The sequence below is a fragment of the Sipha flava genome, unplaced genomic scaffold (genome assembly GCF_003268045.1).
Source record: "Sipha flava isolate LNK unplaced genomic scaffold, YSA_version1 70_pilon_pilon, whole genome shotgun sequence".
NCBI classification, from domain to species: domain Eukaryota; kingdom Metazoa; phylum Arthropoda; class Insecta; order Hemiptera; family Aphididae; genus Sipha; species Sipha flava.
This window is the reverse complement of record NW_020273610.1, coordinates 1,145,179-1,159,870: the sequence shown is the minus strand read 5'-3', so window position 1 is coordinate 1,159,870 and position 14,692 is coordinate 1,145,179. Positions and strand designations below refer to the sequence as shown.

The 14,692-nt window shown below is 31.8% G+C and overlaps 1 protein-coding gene across 1 annotated transcript in view; it reads left to right on the top strand.

Moving 5' to 3' along the window:
- The window catches only part of LOC112692129 (free fatty acid receptor 4-like), a 50,543-nt gene that overhangs the window by 26,113 nt on the left and 9,738 nt on the right, over positions 1 to 14,692 (top strand). The window contains exon 3 of the mRNA XM_025566696.1: positions 9,620 to 10,075. Coding sequence (XP_025422481.1) covers positions 9,620 to 10,075 — 456 coding nt within the window. The remainder of the gene's footprint in view (positions 1 to 9,619; positions 10,076 to 14,692) is intronic.

The window sequence follows — 14,692 nt, the reverse complement described above, 5'->3', positions numbered from 1 at the left end:
AATAATATCTAATGATACTATTACGAAAACAGATATATATTTTAAAAGTAGTATTCAATATTAGAACAATAAACCAATTTCAAGAGAAATATCTAGAAAAAAGTGTTTCATAAAGATTCGGAATTTCAAATTTAATTTATGATTTGATCAATTGCTCATTTATTAAGGAAGTTATGCATTTAAAAATTTAGTTCACCGCAGTGTTAAAATATTACTGAAATATGTGAAAATATACTAACAAAATTTTTAATCTCAAATACGTATTTTGTACAGTATCAAATTAATCTATTTGATATAGTTCTAAAAATCATAGAGTATTTCAATAATTTTTTTCAACTGAACTTTTAATATACTATGGTTGGTTTACCATACCTTAACTTACCTACCTTAGCGTTACGTTTTGAAATAAAATTATTAGACATCTCATGATAGTAAATGCATACAAAATAAAATACATATATATTACCCTGTTAGATAAATTTACTAATATTTATGTTAAGCAAAAACTTCAATAATTTTAAATTTTCTTGATATTAACTATTTTTAATGTTTAATTATTGTAAAAGTGACACTTATAAATATGTCTTTTATACAAGCGAAATTAAAAATAAAATGCTTGTAAAAATATTAATTTTAAATAAGTTTATAAAATCTATGAAATAAAATATCGACTAATCGTTAAAAGTATTGATTTCAAGTATACGAAAAAACAGTTTTTAAAAATAGATTACCGGTATGTTTGATTAATGAAACGAAATATTTCTCGAGTAAAATTACTTCTTGCGGATCCAAATTAAGGATAATTAGATTAAAGTAATATTATCATATTCAGCGATACGTTTTTCCCTATCGATCACATATACGTGAAGTTGACCTCCCTATTTCAAGCTAGCAGCTCCAAATCTTCACAGGAATTTTGAAATTACTTTGATATAATTTGCCATGTAGTTTTCAGAATTTATATAACCATGGTTTTTTCGGAAATTAAGATATAACACAGTGTTTATTTCAGACCTATCTCGGGGGGGGTATCGAACATTTTCGGGGGGGGGGGGGGAGATATGTGGTACGTGGTATGCCATAGAAGTAAATAATTAATAGATAAATAAACTTTTTCGGTGTGGTATACATTTTTCTTTGGGGGTGGGAAGTAATACGCCCCGATCACCACCCTGAAATAAACACTGCTATGAAAACCCATATTCTACAAAGTTCTCCCCCACCGATTTCAAGCCATGTACTCATCTGAACCAAAATTTAAAAAAATTATCCCAGTATTGTTTAATTGATATCGGACTGGTTTCATTTTTTCACAATTAACTTCCATTCCAATGCAAATTTAAAAAAAAGTGTAAACATTTTTGGTGCCACGATTTATTATTGGTAAAGCCAATAAGAGGCCAAACTTCTCGACTATCTTTACACTATTACAGAAATAAAAAACTCAATATTTTTTAATGATTTATTATTTTTTAAAAGTATAAAAACTACATTGTAATAAACAAATTTTTTATTAGAGTCACTCAAAATTTACCACATATTTTCTTAAAAGAATAAACATATTTTATAAATATAAAATTTTAAATTATCGCATAAGCAACATTTTCAGTGTCACGAAAAATTTTCGGTAACCCCCAGCATTAAAACATATCCATGTTAAAAATAACAATCTTTAACAATGGTGTTTTTCATTTCGGAGGGATCCCGGGCCCCCTTGCCACCCCCGTAAATACGCCCCTGATTCTGAGAATACTCTGTAAAGCTAATCACATGTCCTTTTTGATAGCTTGGTTTTGTCTTCACAGTGTTTCCAAATTTAGACAATAATACATAATTTATAAATTTATAATTTAATTTTAATTTGATTTAAATTAATTTAAATTTATTAATTAAATTTAATACATACATTTAGTATTTATATTATAAGATTTATTTTATATTATATTATATTTGATATTTTTCAAATAATTTTTCTTAATAAAAGTCATTCAGTGATGTGTTTCTACTAGTATAGTCTTGTGATGGCTAGTGTTATAAAGTTGTATTAAAAATGCATTTATATGCACAAAAAAAAAACATTAATATGCTTTTTAAAAAAAATAAACAAAATATGCAAAAAAAAAAACGACCAATATGAACTCACAACGTTATGGAATACATAATTAGCTCACTTAGCTATAAATAGAAAACAGAGAAAAACTATGCAATTTCTATAACTTCACGTCCCTAGTTATAACATTGAATATAAAACAATTTTCAAACGTTTTATGTTTTTAAAGTTGTTCTCAACACTTTAAATCTATATTCTTAAACATAATAATTCGGATTCTGAAAGCTCCGTGGATAATAATACCAAATAAATTACTAAATTCCTGTAAAAGTCCGGAGTCATTAGCTCGAAATAGGGGGGCTGAATTAAAAAAAAAAAAAAATTTCCCGGAAAACATTATTGGGTATGCAAATTCTGAAAACTGGTTAGCAAATTAATTAAAAAATTCCTGTGAAGGTTTGGAGCTGCCAGCTTGAAATATAGGGGCTAAATTTACGCACACGTCGATCACCGCGGCCGACGCAATACGATTCGTATACTATTCATGAATCAAACCGACACGAAGTCTCAAAATATCCGGAACACGAGTGGCCGAAATAGTAATTCAGTGGCATAAACTTCGCGACATAATTATATACGCTTATGTAACGTATTTTATCGTAACCCACGTAGCAGCTCACTCAAATAATATTAAATTGTAAGTACACCACAAATTCATAATAGAAACCAATAGAACTGTGCAGCATCGTTTCAGTTGACGTCATTTGTGTCTCATTCCGTTATCGCACACCTTATGAATATAATATAAATAAAAATCATAATAATTACAATGCAGATATACGCTGTTTAGAATAAATCACATTAAATTATAGCGCATCGGACCTAAGTCTATAATTTAATTTAAGATATTACGTTCAGAACATACTAATACCAAAACAAATCTTCGGTACTGATGGAATCATGTTGATGTGCTTGTACGTTAAGAAATGGTATCAACAGTGATTGATAAATAATCACGTATATAAACTTTTTACGGTGACGTACATAAATATTATCAAATATGCCGGATACATTCATATTATACACTATCATTTACACATTGTAATTGTTATAATAGTTTTTACTGATAGCTTTTAAAAAAAATAATTTCGAATACATTTTTTCTTGTGCTGTTATCGTGTTTTTTGTCATTGTAATATCTTATACTATACCCATCGTTAGTTATAATGAATAGAACAATAACTTTTAATCGAAAGCAACGTGATAATAAAAAATTATTTATTTATTTTTTTTTTTGTTTTTCGTCCATTCGAATGAAAATAATGGCCAATTATATTTACACTCGAATCTCGCCAAAAATCTACTGATAATTGTTCGGGTGACGTGACGTTTGTAATGTATAAAGTACGGAGAAATGTTTGTACTTCTACTTTTCAATTCCACGTGCATCTGTATCTACCAATAGCAATACAATATGTTCGGGCAAACCACCAGTTTACTTGGCCGTCCAGTTATACAGTACGTGCACAGCTTTTCAACCGAGCAATTAAGCTTTTACGATACTGTTTTCTTATCGACGCGTATTATTGTACCAGCCGATTGAAAACGCGAAAAGCGGCAAAGTGAATCGTTTTAGCGATTATTATGAATAAAAAAAGTGATGATCGTTGTCGTTGCCTAACTATTTCTACGTTACGCGAGTGTTAAAAATTACAACCGTAGAAAACGCTTCCGAATGAAAACGTGATTACAATTGTTTCAATTCACATCATAAATGGGATTCTAAAACGTTCTCTAAAAACGTTTTCGTCCACACCAAGGTCATGTAGGACAGATACTAATAACACAATCGGAAAAATAGTTTAACAATTAATCGGTACAAAGTGTAATAATTATAAAGTTGGCTCAAATCGAAAAAAAGTTTAACAAATTAATTCTGTGATGTTAAACTACGAACGTTAGAATTGTTTGGTGTGTACGTATCAATGAGTGACCCACACTTTTGAAAGAAAGTTAATCAAAGTTGATTAAAAATCTTTTCCGCAATGGGTTTGACAAAAAAAACTATAAAAAAACGTATTTTGTAACTAATTATCGGGAACTGATGAACAGTGTATAATATACATTGAAAACACAATGTTGAATTAGTTGTGAATCGGTAAAGCTACAGGTATTTAGATATTGATTACTGTAGATTTAAAGCTTACTACTAAGTTATACTAATTGTTCGGTTACCCTTGTGTCTTACTTGAAAAAAAGGTTATTTTTTTGTAGTGAAATTCGATTCCAAAGATTTGGTAAACTCAACACTGTTAGACGGAACTAATTCGAGGTAAAAAAAGAAATTTAACCGATTCGTAAGCGTCTAAAAACAAATGTTAATTTGCGTAAAATAGTTTGATCCATTGAATCTAGTTCGCACTATTCTAGACGTGCCGCGCGATCTATATTTGTCTACTAATTACTAAATTTTCTTTTCGAAATATATAACATTTCAAAACGGTTTTGTATAATTAATATTTAACTTTATCCTCCGTGAAAGTAATAGAAAATATTGCTCTATTCTATAATCGAACATCTATAGTTATGTCATTATATATTATGTTAAACGGGAAGAATAATAATATCGGATGAAAGTTTATCGTGTAATTTTATTAGTATATAGCACAGAAGAAAAATTATAATTGTTCAGTTGTCCCATTTTTTTCTCGACAAAATGTCGACATAATTATTGCGTGGGTTGTGAAACGAAAAAAATTAAATCTTTACTGTTACAGTGTGTTTAATTAAGTGAACGTGGATACATTCCATTAATATCACGAACGATATTTTTTTGGGGGACTTTAGTAAACGTATAATACAATAATGCTAAACCAACCATCCATATTTTGTGTGAGGTGTTACGTACCTATGTGTTATATATTACATTTTTCCAAAGATCCTGCGCGTAACGCGAACACCAACTTTATTTTTATGACGGTTTTTTTTTTTTTTTGTTTATCCTTTCTTACGTCGGAATCCTTTCGGTTTTCACTTTTCATTATAGTGGTAGCTATAATGTATCATACGTATTCAGCTTATCCAGGGCCGGATTTAGGAATGTGGGGGCCCTGGATCCAACCTTAGAAGTAAATATTTTTTTCGATTACATAATAATATATTTCTTCTTCTTCTTCTTCTTCGAGTGCCGTATTCGCTATCCAACATTAGCAATCATATTAGCTATTTGATCACTATTAACGACTGTTCTAAATAGAGATATCGTTGATGTATTGAACCATTTTCGGAGGTTGTCTATCCAGGAAATTTGTGGTGTTCCACGGCTCCTTCTTCCAACTATTTTGCCTTGTATTATTAATTGTAGTAGACTATATTTTCTGTATGTCGCATAAAATCTCCCAGGTATTGAAGTTTACGCGTTTTTATTGTTGTCACTAATTCCAGATTCTTGTTCATTCGTTCCAATACTGTAACATTCGTTATGTGATCGCACCAACTAATTTTTAATATTCTGCAATACCTATATCCACATTTCGAACGCTTAGATTTGGTTGATCGAAACTTTGGATTAAGTCCAAGTCTCTACTCCATAAAAAAGTACGGTAAATATATAACAACGAACTATTCTTATTCGGAGATTTATACTTAGTTTATGGCTACAGAATATATTTTTCATTTTCATGAAAGTTACTCTTGCCTTCTCTATACGGCATTTTATATCGTGCGAATGGTCCCAATTATCTATCAATGATTGTCTAAGACAGACATGTCAAACACGCGGCCCGCGACTTATTTTTTTGTGGCCCTCGGCTAGTAATATTAATGGACAAAATAAAAAAAGAATAATAAAAAAAAAATTATAAAATATTAATCATGTGTTTCGACTAACATAGATTCTTTGATAATGGTATATATTTTGGTATACATTATTATGTTTTATCTTCTGATAAACTTAAATCTAATCGAGCAATAAGTGTTATTGATGGTTTCATATGTACAAATAATATATATATATATATATATAGATTATAGAATATAGATTAATAATTTATATGGTCGGTACGCGACACGCGTGCCTTTGGAAACTAGTCGTTCGACAACCAGCGTGTGTTCGAGTTTAAATTTTGTTGCGTGCAAATTTACAATTTAAAAATGTCTGTATTAAAACCAAGTGGTGATTATAAACGTAAAATTACCGATGAACATCGTCAATTTCATGAACATTGGGAATTACAATATTTTTGTAGTGAAATCAATAATAAAATGATTTGTTTAATTTGTAAAAGTGTTATTAGTGTTCTAAAGTTGTACAATATTAAGCGACATTACGAACAACATAAGTCAAAATACGACCACTATGAAAGGTTATTAAGACAAGAAAAACTGAAAGAACTTAAATCAGGATATAAACACCAACAATTAATGTTCACTAAAATACCACAAGAAAATGAAGCTGTAGTAAAGGTTAGTTATGTGTTGTCAGAGTTAATTGCCAAACATTCGAAACCATTCACCGAAGGTGATTTTATAAAAACGTGTTTGATTAAAATGGCTGAAATTATTTGTCCCGGGAATCTAAAAGCTTTTCAAAACATTTCATTAACACGAAATACGGTTGCTGAAAGAATAACTGAGCATGCAATTTGAGTGATCAGATAAAAATCAAAATACCTAGTTTCGAGTATTTTTCAATTGCTTGTGATGAAAGTACCGATATTGGTGGCACAGCTCAGTTAGCTATGTTCTTTCGAGCTTGCGATATGGAATTAAATATTTATGAAGACTTATTGGAAATTAAACCTATGTATGGTACTACTACAGGAGAGGATGTATTCGTTTCTGTTTGTGAACTCTTAAAAAAATATGATTTACCTTTGGTAAAGTTATCGTCTGTGGCTACAGATGGAGCTCCTTCTATAACAGGAAAAAATAAAGGTTTCATTGAAAGGTTACGAAAAAAATAAATATATTTGGCCCACCTTATACTTTGAGTTTGACATGGTTGGTCTAAGATAATTAATTTTATGTACTCTATCTAAGGGGACATTGTTAAGTCTAAGCAAATTTACCGAGCTTTGCTTTTCATCGATTATCATATATTTGGTTTTTTTGGGTATTTAAATGTAAACCTAAGTTTTCATTAGCTGTTACTACTTTGTCTAATATCTTTTATAAGTTTTCGATGTTGCTAGCTATCAACAAGGTGTCATGTGCATATCTCAAGTTGTTTATTATTTTCCCATTTATAACAATGCCCTCCTCTGCTTCTTCTAAGGCCTTTAACATTATTTCTTCTGAATATAGATTGAAAATCAATGGCGAAAAGATACACCCTTGTCGAACTCCTCTTCGAATTTTAAAGTCAATAGAAAGTGTGTTATTTATTCTAATATTAGCTTGTTGATGCCAATACAAATTCGTTATGAATTTTAGGTCTTTTCCATCTATATCAATTTTTCGTAAAACCTCAAACAGTCTTTCATGTCTCACCTTATCATCTTTATCTACATTATCGACTATCGCATATTTTTATTTATAACTTAATCAGTACGTATTGTTGTGTTTATCTACAACATCGGCTAGGCGGCTACACAAGTTGTATGTGTTTAATTATAACTGGTTTTTTTTATCAGTATTTAAAAGAATATCATATTACGAATATTATTCAATCGGGATTATCCAATGCTCTACATGTCCATAATAATCGATTTTAAATTTATATTTGTAAACTCACAAAATATTTTTATGAATTTATAATATACAAGTATATTAATAATAAGATTATATATTTATGACAGTATCAACGATTAAACATCTTTATTGAAGTTGTGATTTAAATCTATTTTGAAAATATTATATTATCATGTCTTATATGTAAAAAAAATTCCACTGAAAAGAGGCCCTCGTTTTATGGGGGCCCGGAGCCCTGGACCCTCCTGTAAATCCGGTCCTGAGCTTATCACATGCGTATCGCTCAGCAAAGCCTTTGTTAATTGATGAACGCGCACTATTAGACGCCCGTCTTTCTACGAACATTTTAACGATGACTAAATGGACCGGAGATGTTGATGACTTATTCAATATTCATTTTTTTATGTTCACATTAATTAACGGAAGAAACGTTTCAATCGATTTTTTTCTGATAGTTATAACCATTGCAACAAAAGTACTGCGCAACAACACAATATTGATTGAAAATTAGACGCTGACAGTACAATAATTTTATTATGGGTCATTTTTCTCGATTTTCTCGTTAGTTTTTCTCGAAAAACTTAATACACCGATAAATATAATACTAACGGTTTATATTCGTTTTAGTAAAACCAATAATTTTGTGTTTAATCGCTTAAGAATAGAACTATGCAAATCGAAAAATCTTAAAGCGTGGTATTTTTTTTTTTTTTTTTACGTATTTGAATACGTAATAAACTCGGTATAATATTTTGTTTGAATATTTTTATTCATTTTTCGTCTTGTACTCAATATCCGTGTGCATTATTAGTATACTACACAGATAAACAATCCAACCCAAGCTCGGAATTGTTTTTTCGATGATTCATTTACACAAATAATATGACGAACGTGATAAAGGATTATAAAGACCAATAACCATCCTAATCCCATCCGGTTTGTGATGTACACATCATTGGACATTTTTTATGCGTTATATCTAAAGCAAGGGTTATCAAATAGCGGACAATGGACGCACGATTTTTACGGACTCGGATGGCCGTTTATAAATTTATAGTTATAGAGTTGTACTAACTCAATTCCTAGTACTAAGAAGATAGTTAGAACTCAATAACAGTAATTGTTCGTATTAAAATATACCTGCGTAATATTTTGACGATTGTGATTTGGTAAATTGATAAAAATAGATTTTTATATAAATAAAATGTGTCTGCTATTCGTTAACGTGAGAGCGAGAAATCGATAAAAACACCATGGGAAATTGGTTGATGACCACAGACAATATATCAAAAACGAGAAAAATTGAAACCTAACGAAAAGGCACTCGAATCTTACGAGAACAGTGTATAATAATTTTCTAACAAGGCGATTTTAAATCGTTTGGCACGATCATCTAGTTCATCATTTTTCGTGCGTTTTCAACGGAATCCTACGAACATTTTAAAGTCCCACTCTAATGAATGCAATACATTACTGTTCATACCGGGGGTCGATAACCTGCGGCTCAAAAGCTTGTCACCTGAGCCTCTTTAGGACATCCTCGGTGTGGTTTTCCTCTTTATCGTAACGATTTATTTTTTCCTTTCTTCGGAAAACGGTCTTTATAGTATCGGTAACCAAATAAAATTCCTCGGCTTGCCGACGACCCTTTAACCGGTGACTAGGACGCTTGCGAACTAAATGCGATCAACGGGAAGAGCAGTGTAGACGACAAAATGTTGTTCACATCGACGCAATGTTGGACGTCTCACGGTTTTTTTCAACTTTATAGAAAAATATCGGCTTTTCACCGACGAACATTTTTCCATTCGCTTAACCGATGGATTAGAATATCGTTCGTTTATTTATTTGTTAAATTTTTTTTTTTTCTTCCACCAGCTCGTATGCGGCTTCGTGTTGCTGTGGACGCTGACGTTGATCAGCATGGACCGACACCGGTGCATCGTGGTGCCGCCGTATCGGTCGCGGTTGACGCCTCAACGGGCGTCCATGCTGACGGTGATCACGTGGATGATCGCGCTGACCGTGTTCCTGCCCGTCGCGTTCTGGTTCCACGAGCAGCCCGTCCAGAACGGCACCATCCGGGTGTGCACGCTGGTGTTCCCCAAGAACGACACGTTCCAACTGTCCATCGTGTTCACCGTGTCCGTGGTGTCGCTGTCCTCCGTGCTGCCGCTGTCCATGTTCGTGTACCACTACCAGCGGATATTCCACAAGCTGAACAAGACGCGGCGGAAGATCGAGCGGTGCACATCGCACCGGTCCAACCCGAAGGCCATGTCGTTGCAGAAGAACCTGTCGCTGCCTACCGCCAACGACGGTACCATACCGCAGGTAAGTGTCGCCACCGTGCACGACGCAGTTAAGGAGTGGCAGGCCCGTAATCGGACCAAATCATCTGATGGGGCAACCCGAATTTCAAAGGGTGGGGGCGTTAAAAAAAAACAATATAGTGCATAACATACCACTACATAACACGTACGCACATAAAATGTGTGGCACATTTAATACTTATTGTAAGGGGGCAACGATTATGGTTGGGGAGGGAAATACTCCCTCTTGACCCTCTACCCTCGTGGCTACAGGTCTAGGACGCAGGTTCCTAAACGAAAATTTAAAAAAAAAAAAAAAATCAACCAAAAATACTAATAGTTTATATACATTCCCGAGCGGATGGAAACCACGACGAGTATAAATGTCTACGTCACTTACGGTTGACGACTGATGTACAGTGGGTGACTTGATGCGGTTAAAGTTTGTTCGTTTTCGTGTTTCATAAAATTAGGTCCATAAAATAATAACATAAAAAAACATGGTCTGTTTGATGAGTCACTTGCTTGTACAACTCAGAATAGATACCCAATGCGTTTATTCTATTTCCGCTTAGAAAATTTCGTATTATTTTTGTATAATTATATATTTGTTTTTTTATTTTTTTTTTTTTGTGTTGGAACTTACCAAACACCGTAGTTAATACCGCGCACAATATGCACAGTATATTATGATTAACAATAGAAATCGTTTATAACGACACATAGATTACGCGATGACCATACCCGGGGGGGGGGGGGTTCGATGACCCCTTGATTTGAAAGTCCACGTATCGGTTGTTATGACGTCTAGACTCTAGATGATGACTGTACGCCGATGTGTTATGACTCATGACGGTTATTTTTGGTCATCCCTGAGAAATAATTCATCTTTAATGACTGTTTACGTTGATATTTAAAGCTAGGAAGAAATAAGGAAACATAATCCTTAGTTGAATATTATGCAATATTAAATTATAATAATATTTAATAGTTGTAATGCAAATACTGTTCGTATTTTACTTTTGTTTTTCTGTAGGTACATTAAATACGGTTTAGTGATATTAGTATAATATATGTTCATATATTATTTTATCGAGTTCTTAAGATTTTGGTCGTAATAACCGATATTCATTATAACCGCTTACTGTATTCCCTCGGATGTCATCACAAACGATTTCTGTTGCGGTTGTATAATAATTTCTCGCGGCTCTGAAAATGTTTTGTGGTTTTCGTTTATGCAGTGTAAAACATGTATACATTATTTTCGAACACGCGCGAGTTTCACTCCGCGGAGCTTCGCAAAAATTACCATTCATTAAACGTTCACAATTTTCTCTGTGCGGCGGTTGGTCAATCAGTATATTAAATTAAAATTGTTATACAGGCGCATGATAGTTTCGCGTCAATAGGTATACGGCTAGAAAAAATTTGAAAATTAAAGCAAAAATTTTTCGTTACGACCACTGAAGAACTTCAATTCAACACCTATTTAGGTACGAAATAATTGCGCGTTTTCTATGCTCCAGAAATATTAATATAATAATGTACATCGTTTTGTAGAACAATTTACAATCGCGAACAGGATTTGATTTTTCTAAATTTATATGCGCATCATATAACGGATGTAACGGATAAAAACGAAAAATAAACGTTTCAATTTTTATTTTTCGTTCCCCGAGAATAAAATTTAAAAATAAATTATAAATAAAAACCTGTGTTTGTGCGGGAAACATATTGATATTCTGCGGTCGGTCTCGGCACCACCTATAATTTCTGTCCTCTGATTGGCATATTTTAAATTGCCTTTTATTTATCAATGTTATCAATTGTAAACAATAAATTATCGTGTATGTGTGTCACCCGACCATATAAACTAAGAAATAGTCATATATGGCCATATATGGTAGTTACTTAGTTTATATGGTCGAAGGTGTCGCCAATATACATAATATATATTATGTCTATGGTGTCGACACAATATTCTACTGATCAGGGGCGTAATTAGGGGGGGATGGATCCCCCACAAAACTTTTTTATGTAATTTTTTTTTATTTATTATATTGTGATAATATGATTATTATCATTATTATTATTACGATTATTATTATTATTGTTATTATTATTATTATTAAAATTCAAATTATTAAAAATTTTGTTCTGGTAGGGTGGGGGGTTACTGTATGAGATGTACAGATTTTGCTAAAACCTATTATCCCCCCCCCCAAACCAAATTCCTAATTAACCACTGCTATTGATGATTAGAAAATACAATCTACAATACATCAAGTTTTAATAACCAAGTAGGTACAAAGCTACTCATATTATAATCATCGATTAAATATTTTTGATCAATGATATTGTGGGGATACAGTGCATACTCCCACTATCACATGTTACCAACTGTCATTCCATTTTATATATTCTATTATTGTTATCACATTGAATTATTTTTTATATGTTCTGTGTGTGTGTTATAAAGTATGTAAAACCTGTCTGTTCGAATGTTAACGGTTACGGCGATTGCTCGATCAAGCTTTGCAGGCTATCGCCACTGATCCATCGACTGAGTTTGACACGTCGAACTACTCGTATTATTTATTTATTATTACTCTGTCGAGTGTTCGTTTAATACACTGTTTTTTTTTATTATAATAATCTCGTCTTCGCGTTTCTCATTCAAAACATTCACCCTTCTGTGAGTCATTTTGGTGAGTGATCCACCACGACCAACACTCACACTTGATGAACGCAAAAGATACTAGTCCGGAAATTCAAATGAACCAATTAAAAGCGTCAATTAATTTATAAATGTGAGACCTACCCCAGAAAATATCGATACGGAAATCACAGAATTAAAATTGTTTTCGTAGGATGTACGGATTATAAAACTCGTATATTATTCCTATCAATCGAATGGCGATAGATAGAAATATGTTTTCAGCTAAAAGTTATCGGATTTCAATAACTTATCATAGTGCTGCACCCACATTGAATCATATATACATAATAAACGCTTGTAAAAAGCTGTGGGTTGAAAAGAACAATTCCTCGTGATAGAATACCGTCTTGGAGTGGGTATATGTATCATGGGAGTTGTCAGGAGAATCCAGTCCGCTCCCGAGCGTTTTTGTAATTACTTCAAATATCAAGTGCTGCGTTCGTACAAATTTAATCATCGACAATATTTTCCTCTAAATCAGTATCTCCCATATATCTTGAAAATAAGCTAAATCTGTTATTTTTATTTTAGCAACTGAATTGTTCTGACCTAGTTATTTGAGGATTCATTCACTAACAACAATTTAGAAACCAATTATATGACAAAAAATATTTGACTTTTGACATATGATTGGTAAACGAAATAACACAGTTAATTGTATGTTAATTTTAATTACTATTGCTGAAATATTTTAATTTGTGCAAGTAAAAAAAAAATTAACTATCACATGTTAAGTTATAAATAATTATAAGCATTTTTTCGCATTGAGACTTTTTACATGATAACAACACAATTTATATTATTATCAATATTATAAAATATATATTTCCTTACTCGATATTTACTATCAAATATAACTATTTTCAAGTATAATTTATTATCCATCAGTTACGTTTGTTCTGCCATGTTACATATTATGTATCCGTCGTATATCTCTATAAAGAAATTAACCTAACCTTGGGGATTTATTGGATTTATTTTTTTTTTATTCATTTTTAGTCTATATAATTTTTAATATATATGAGGGTAAAATTATAAAAAAAACCATTTGATGAAAACATAAAAAAGGAACGATTCTACAAAAATATGTATTGCGAGTAGGTAACGAGTAGGTTATTAATTTTGATCATGAAAAAATAAAAAACAATATGAAACGCATTACATATTGCATAGATAAAAAAAATAATATATTTAAGTATATACAAACTTAAATTTTTATTTAAGAACTATTTACTGTTGTAAGAACATGTTTAATTTAAATCAATTCCACCTCTTCCCATTTTTTAAATACACGTAGTATAAAATATAATTTAACATGTATCGTAAAAATTCTCGAAAAGTTCGTGTTGAAATAAGGATGAAGATGGTTATATTATGGCGTATTATTACCCGCATTGGGGATAAGTCACCTGAATGTGTACGCAATGTCTTGGTAATCAAAAATAATTCTAATTATGCCCGGCCGCTTCGTCGGTGTCGTATATGATTCACCACTACTATGTACACTCAATTCATGACGCCTAAACGTTACATCAAATCATTTTATGGTATACACCGTAAAATTATAATTTATTCTCGGTTTATGATGGCCTTATTAAAAATATAATCAGAGTGGTTAATGCGTGAAGGGAAACCTTGCTTAAGCCTCAACACGTAAACATAAACGCATGAGGATTGAAATATACGCAGCACACTTTATCACAGTAATCGTTTTGAAATAAATACTCTTGCCGCGTACCTCACCGAAAACAATGACATTTTATTAAAATTTGTTTGTTTAGTACTTTTATGCCATACCGTCGTACATCCTCGCAATGTCGCTCGGAGTTTAAATTTTATACTCAATAAGGACTTAACAAAATAATACGTGTTTTTGAAATTTTGGAACACTATAAGTTTTTATTAAACAAACACATTTTA